A 7,677-nucleotide genomic window follows, 5' to 3' on the forward strand; every position below is an offset into this window, starting at 1 on the left:
TTTTTGACTTGGATTAGGGCTAATTAATGTGATTCATGTTAATTGGCTATATGGGTCTTTAAGGGTCTTTTCTTATTGGATTATGGGATGCTGAGTTTTCAAGTAATTGTTTAAAAAGAATGATAGGATCAAAGCTAGTAACAAGATTTCCCAAAAAACTTTTTCTATCAATTTTCTTCTAAGAAAGAAACACCCCCCCCCCCCCCCTATATTCATATTAATTTTAACATATAGTTCTCATATAAATTATATTCATATAATTAATATTTGAATCATGTTCAAATATTTATTTCTCTCATAAAATTATATAATGTATCAGCATACATTATATTATATATTGTATCAACATACAATATATTATATATTGTATCAATATGTATGATTTAATTGTATCCTATACAATTAATTCCCTTTAATTAATTTGACCAATTCAAATTAAACTAAAAGTAATTAATTAATGTTTTGAAGATAACAAATCCAAATTTATTGAGTAACAATTTTAGTGTTTTCAATAGTCTATTGCATAGAACTCGAAATAAATATTTCAACGCAATTTGAATCACTCAAACCGGAGCTCAAATAAAGAAGATATAGCCAAAACAAGATTAACAAAAAAAAAAATCTTGAGCTGATGACGTGACAATTTTTTTTTTTAAAACAATCAAAGTGAAGGAGTTGAAAGATACTACTTGGAGCATAAAGGAAGGGCACATGGTGTGCTTTTGATTTTTGGAGTAGTTTTAAAAAAAATAAATTTAAAAGGAAATGAATTTAATATTATTTTATGTTTGTATCTAACTATTAGTTTTGGATACATGGTGGGTTTTTGCTTTTTGTTGGATTTTTAAAAAAAAAATGAATTAAAAAAAAAAAAGAATTTAATACTATTTCTGTTTGTGTCTAACGGATGCTTGATTCAAAAAGAAAAAATCTCCATCATTGAATTTACTTTTTCTAGATCTAAAGACCCAAAATGAATTTGGTTTTTACCTTTTCCTTCTCTTTTTAAACTCTTCATCTTCTCCAAAATTAAAACAACTTTTATTAATTTTCAATCCTCCATAACTCATCAAGCCACCGATATTGCTTTCTCTTTTTCAATTTTCTTTCTTTCATCTTATTCTTGAGAGTGGTCTAAGTATCATGAGGTTTGATTTGTTGTGAGGTCAAAACTTGTAAATCCATTCTATTGAGAGAGTTGTAAGTGTACTCTTTAATTTTTCTAAACTTTTGTAAGGATTGATTTAATCCCAGAAAAAGGGTTGTTGTAACGGTTTGATTTTCAACTGTGGAAATGATCGGATTTGTTCTTGCTCCCTAACAAAGAACTTGTAGCAGTTCAACTCTAAACCGTGGAAAGAGTCAAAGACTTCTAGTGAAGTACCAAAGAGGAGCTTGGAAAGTAGATGTAGGCTGGTTGTGTCGAACAACTATATAATTACCAGTCAATTTCTTTATCTCTCCTATTTTAATTTTACAATTAATTTGTTAATATACACAATTTGTTCTTGAATTTGTTTATATCAATCTCTTGATTAATTTGGGTTGATATTATATGCTTAAAATTCTTGTTTAAATTATTTTCTAGCAAAAAGTTTGTTAATTTGTTTGATTGGGCACACACTAGAGAACAAATTTTAATTAGTTTTATTAAATCCTATTCACCGCACTCTAGGGTTGCCATACTGATCCTACGAGAGAAATTGACACTACAGATTTGATAGTGATTTGACACAACCGACCAACATCTACTTCTCAAGCTCCTCTTGGATACTTCACTAGAAGTCTTTTGACTCTTTTCACGACTTAGAGTTAAACTACTACAAGGTTTTTTTTCAGGTGCAAGAACAAATTTGATCTTTTCGACGATTGAAAACCAAACTGTTATAACTCTTTTTCTGGGATCAAGAGCCAAACTTTAAAAAGTTTGGAAAAATAAAGAGCACACTTGACAAACTCTCTAATAGAGTGGATTTACAAAGTTTCTCTCACAATAAATTAATCATCACAATACAATATATTTCTCTCAAGAATAAGGTGAAAAGAAGAAAAATGAAGCTTGGAGAGAGGCATAATGGAGACTTTAAAAATAGAGTTTAAAAATGTGAAATTGTTGTTAAAATGTGAAGAAGATGAAGAGTTTAAAAATAGAGAAAAGTAGGTGAAACCTACATTTTATTTGGACCATTAGATCTAGAAAAAAAACAATGGTGTAAATTTTTCTCTTTTTTGAAGAACTAGTCGTTAGATATAAACAAAAATAATAAAATATTATATATCTTTCTTAAAATCATTTCTTTTAAAACTCAACAAAAAGTAGAAGGCCACCATGTATCCATCTAACCGTTAGACACAAATATAAAATTATATATACATACATACATACACATATATATACACTAAAAATCATTTTCTTTTTAAAACCAATCCAAAAATCAAAAGGTCATCGTATCATCCTCATATGCTCGAAGTAGCATATTTCAATTAGTCAACTTTGATTAAAAAAAAATTAATTCGAGATTTTTCCATTAAGCTTGTTTTGACTATATCTTTTTCATTTGAGCTCCAATTTGAGTGATTCACATTGCATTGAAATCATTATTCTGAGCTATACGCAATTGACACTTCAAAACACTAAATTGTTAGTTAATAAGAGCAGATTTATCATTATCATAATATTAATTAATATCCATTTGATCAACCAAGAAAACACTAGGATAAATCAAGCAACTAATTGATCAAAAAATCAAATAATAAGTAATAAGGACAAATGCCAAATAAATAGATATACAAAGATTTCTCATGGCATTTAAATTAATAATCAAAGTATTTCACAATGATCTCAAATTCTAATATTTCAAGAGACAATTTTCATAAAAGATAACAATAGAATGTTTATATCAACAACTCAAATAATAAAAGTTACCCAAATAAATCATTTTCTTTTTGATAGATTCAAGCTGATAGTAGTTGTCATTTGAATTAATTCTACAGTTAAAGTTCAAGCAACAATTGCTGATTGGATCACACCTTAAAAAAAAAAAAAAAAAATTTACTTTTAGCAAATATCAAGTTTTGAATTTATGACCTATTACCACAAGAATAAAATTATGAGCAAAGACTTTGTATTTTACCATTTTATATAAATACTTAGTCTCAAATTAGTTTATGATTTATATTTTAACACTAACTTTTATAAACGAGACTAAATTGCTATAAATTTTAAATTACTAAATTATTGCAACTAAATTATTATAAAATCGAAAAGTAACTAAAATATTATAAATTAAAGTTGAAGTATTAAATTAATGATGTTTAAACCTACAAATTAATATATACACTACAAACATAAAGTAATACAACTCCACAAGTTTCACTTTGTTCTTAATCCACCCCCCTCCTATTTCAATCTCAAAATGCTACATGTATATTTTTGCATAAGAAATTACTCAGCAGTGAGCCAAGCTATTTTCAGAGAAGAGATTCAACAGTTTGAAGTAGAACAGGCAAGCTCAAATCCCCATCTTCAATGGCTTTCAAATCCCCTTCTTCCCCATCAAAACAAGCCTTCAAAAACGCAACCACAGCCCCACCAACAAACCTCCTCATCGGCTCTCTAGATTCCCCATTTTTACACAAACAGTAACTCGCCTTCCCTCTAATCCCTCCAGTTTCATCATCCAACAAGTCCAAATGCCCGTAATCCTTCACCACAAAATAGTACGCCGGATTCCGGCACTCCTTGAAAAACTCCTCGTGGTTGATCCCCTTAGGAGCGCAAGGGGGAAACAGGGGATTCCTTTTCAATTCTCCCAGACCCGACCCGATTACCAGAACAGGGAGCCCTAGATCCAAGGATTGGGGGATGAATTTCAGAACTGGGGGGTGGGTTTGCTTGCCGGAGCCTGTTCCGTCAACGGGATCGAGGCCGATTAGGGCTGACAATTTTGGGGATTTTTGTTGGGCTAAGGCGAAGGAGGTTTTGCCGCCGCGGCTGTGACCGGCCAGGGCTATTTTGGTTAGATTTGGGTTTACGTGCGGTGGAAGGTGTTGCCGGAGCCCTTCCGGTAGCCAGTTTATAATAGCGGCTGTTGCTTTGATTTCTTCGCTTGTATCTGGTCCGGCCACGGAGTATAACTGTGCGGAGCAAGTTCAAGTTCTAGATGAATATGAATTTCTTCTTTAAATCTGGCGGTATTAAATTTAATTGAAAAAAAAAACTTCTTAATTTGAAAAAATATCTTTTGTTCCTTAGTTGGAAGTCTAATTTCTATTTAACTCTTAAGTTTCAAAATATTACACATTTAGTCTTTTAAGTTTTGAATTTGATTTTAATTTAGTTCTAAGATTTCAAAATATTGTAATAATATTGTAATTTTACTTTTGACATTTGAGTTTTATTTGAATTTAATCCATAGATTTCAAGATTTATATTTTTAATTTCAATTTTTTTTATTAAGTACTCATTTTTCGTCTTCAATGTTAATATATTTTAATAAATTTTAAATAATTAAATGGATTATAATATTTTTCATCACTTTTAAAATTAAATTTAAAATTCTACTTTATAATTATTTAAAATTAATTAAAATTGACGCGAAATTAGGACTTGAATAAATATATAAATCCTCATATCATTCCAGTATTATCCATTTAGTTTTATCCAACTAAACTTTGAAATTAAATTTCTAACTTTTATTGGTGTGTTTAATTTATACAAAATTTATTATGGAAATAAAGTAGAGAGTAAAAGTCTAAAAAAATGGACAAAAATCAACAAAAATCAAGTTTAACATAAACTTAGTTTGATTAATGCACAAAATAAATCTTCTCAACCTCACAACATCAATTACAACATTTTTGTTAGGTGTGTTTTGATCTTCGTGGAACCAGAATGGGTTTAAGAAGTGGGGATGTGTTTATTTTTGTTGCGTTGTCAAAGCAACACTTGCAAGTCTATGTGACAAACCAATGGCGTGGAGCTATAGATTCCACTTAAAATCAACAATTATCAAGCATCAACTCATGAGATATTTTAGTGCTTTTAACTATGATATTTTCTATCACTCTTTTTATAAGTATCTGTTTCAAAACAATTTCAACATTCATAATCACTTCTTTTAACCATTTTTTTTCTTCCTAATCCTCAATTTAGTAATTGTGCACATCAAAAAGAGAAAAATATATATATATATATATATTTTTAAAAGTATTTTTTCCTTTTTACTGAAAGGATGCATGGAGATGGATGCTATTACAAAATCAACAATTAAAAAACAAAAAAAATGTAGAAAAAAAATAAAGAATCGACACACAGATTTATGTGATTTACTAAACGCATGTTAGCTATATCCAGGGACAGATTGAGAATGATTTTATTAAAGAGAATGTTACAAATTACATAATGAAAATTGTGCCTCTAAAGTTAGAGAGTTTAAATAGTGCACTCCTCTAAACCTGACGTAGGAAAGGAAAATATTTAAATAGTTAAATATATGTAAGATACCAATTCTAATTAGGTTATTCGAAGTGCCATATAACATATTGCATTGCAACATATGCAATATGAACTACATCTAAGTATAACCACTAACTAAATATAATAGTGTTTTCACCTATTAATTAGGCTCTTTGAATCTCTCGTTATTTCGTGTTATGCTCTTTCTCACTCTCTTATTCGCATTCATATTTACATTTGCTACTTTGATTAAAAAAAAAAAAAACATTGATAAGTAGTTTGTGATACCAACAAAAAAAATTATTCTTCACGGTTGTTTTCAAAGTTCGAGTGAAGCGATATTTTAGACATGAAATTTGAGTCATTAAGTCTATATATTAAGAAATATGTACGCAACTTAACCCACGAGCCAAACATCTACAGCTAGATTTCTTCAGTAATTGATATAATAAAATCTATTAAGGAAACTAAACCAATAAGTTAGGTGAAGAAGAATAATTTAAGAAAAAAGGAAGAAGGGAAAGTGAGAACCTGAGGGGCGATGACGATGAAGCCATGAGAGGCGATGTGATGGATGAGCTGAGAGTAGAAAGTGTTGTAAAGGAGATAGCCATGGACGAGCAGCAGCACCGGGAACTCTCCGGCGTCGGAAGGACGGCCGATCAGCAGCGGCTTCGGCGGAGGAGCCGGAACAAATCGCCCAGATGAGCAACATCCAGCCGATTCGACCTTTTCAAGCACCGCGTTGAATTTTCCGATCTCGAAGACATTTGACGAAATTGCAGAGCCAGCGGTCGTCGATGGCGGAAGAAAAGAAGCAGTAGCCATAGCCATGGCGATGGGGAGTGAAGTTTCTGGGAGTTTCAATTTCAATTTTTCATCCCCTGTTTTGTGTTTGTGTGCGTCAGTGATACATTCACGCGTAAGGCGATAAGCCCTTTCAAGTTTTATGTACCCATTTTCAACGAAATTTGAGATTTTCATAAATACCCCTACATTTTTTTTTCTTTTTGAATATCCATAGTGTCCGAACTAGCTTTTGCGAGCTTTACTATTCTTTAAATCTTAGTTAGGTGATTCATCCTCAAGACTCAAAAGGATTTTTGTCTCCTTTTTAAAACTTAAGAATTTTGACCTTTTACTTATCACATCATTAAGCAATTTTACGAAATTACTCTCATTCTTCTTCTTCCACTAATCTTCTTCGGTGCAACCAACTTTAACATACCACACATCAACTATGGAAAGTTCACATGAGTAACTCCAATCATTTTCTTCTTCTTCTCTCCCTCTATTCACTTTGCATTGTAGAGTGACAGTAAGACAACAAGCGTAAGGGAAAGAGATTAAAAAGTGAGAGTGCAAGAGCGAGACTGTGAGAAAAAAAGGGAGAGAGGAGAGCAATATGTGAGAGGAAAGCGAGCGAGAGAACAAAAATAAGAGAAAAAGAGAGTCAATTCCACGTGTCAAAGTTCTCATTTTCGATAGTTTCATTCGAATTTGACATCAGCAAAGGGTAAAAAAAAATCCCATTTTCAGGAAGTGGAGCAAATCTCATTTTTCCCCAAAATTTAGGCCATCCATCCGATGAACTCATTTTCAAATTATTTGGTTAATAAAGTTTTAAAAGAATGTAACGATTTTTTGTGTAATTCAACATGTATAGAGAATTCAAACTTTTGACATTTTAGGTAAGGGCACATGCCTTATTATAATGTTGAACTTTGCTCATATTGATATTCATCTAATACGCCTAAAAATACACTTTAAAAATGTCTAATAGATTGTCAAAGTGAGTATAACTTAAAACATGCTCTCCAAGCACCGAACTTCCTAAATATGCTAAACCTCAGTTTAATTCCTCAGATTTAAGATTTTCAATTTGTGTGTCAAACGCCTCCTTAGTATATTTTTGATAAACTAACTGTAATCAAATTATCTTAAAAAGAAAAAGAAACTAGATTGAAAGTTTTGAAAGTATAACATCTAAAAGGACAAGGAAAAGGAAAAGTTGTCCAAGTGAGGAAAACTCAAGAGTAATTGACATGTACTTTTTTCTTCGAGGTAAGAGGTTTGATTCTCCATCCTCAATTTTTTATTAAAAAAAAAAAGTTGAAAATATTAAATTGTTAATTGATTCAAAAGTTTAAACTGATGAGTGAAGATAAATATAATATTATATCATCTTAAATGCACTCAACCAAATAACCAAAATGGAA

The 7,677-nt window shown here is 30.7% G+C and overlaps 1 protein-coding gene across 1 annotated transcript; it reads right to left on the bottom strand.

The window, feature by feature from the left end:
* Window positions 1–3,249: 3,249 nt before the first annotated feature.
* CLH2 (chlorophyllase 2) lies at window positions 3,250–6,860 on the bottom strand. Its single transcript, XM_039050593.2, has 2 exons — window positions 5,990–6,860; window positions 3,250–4,137 (listed from the first exon to the last, which is right to left on the bottom strand). The coding sequence occupies exons 1-2, from the start codon at window positions 6,440–6,442 to the stop codon at window positions 3,472–3,474; spliced, it is 1,119 nt and encodes a 372-aa protein (XP_038906521.1). The 5' UTR covers window positions 6,443–6,860; the 3' UTR covers window positions 3,250–3,471.
* Between the last annotated feature and the right edge of the window lie 817 nt (window positions 6,861–7,677).

This window comes from Benincasa hispida, chromosome 12 (assembly GCF_027475165.1).
Source record: "Benincasa hispida cultivar pf3 chromosome 12, pf3_genome.v1.1, whole genome shotgun sequence".
NCBI classification, from domain to species: Eukaryota; Viridiplantae; Streptophyta; class Magnoliopsida; order Cucurbitales; family Cucurbitaceae; genus Benincasa; species Benincasa hispida.

What these genes read in the sequence shown, in the direction of transcription:
- CLH2 (XM_039050593.2), bottom strand. Translation starts at nt 6,442, where the DNA reads ATGAAAATCTCAAATTTCGTTGAAAATGGGTACATAAAACTTGAAAGG. An exon ending in TCATCGTCATCGCCCCTCAG is followed by an intron (nt 4,138 to 5,989) that starts GTTCTCACTTTC and finishes TGCTCCGCACAG; the next exon opens with TTATACTCCGTGGCCGGACC.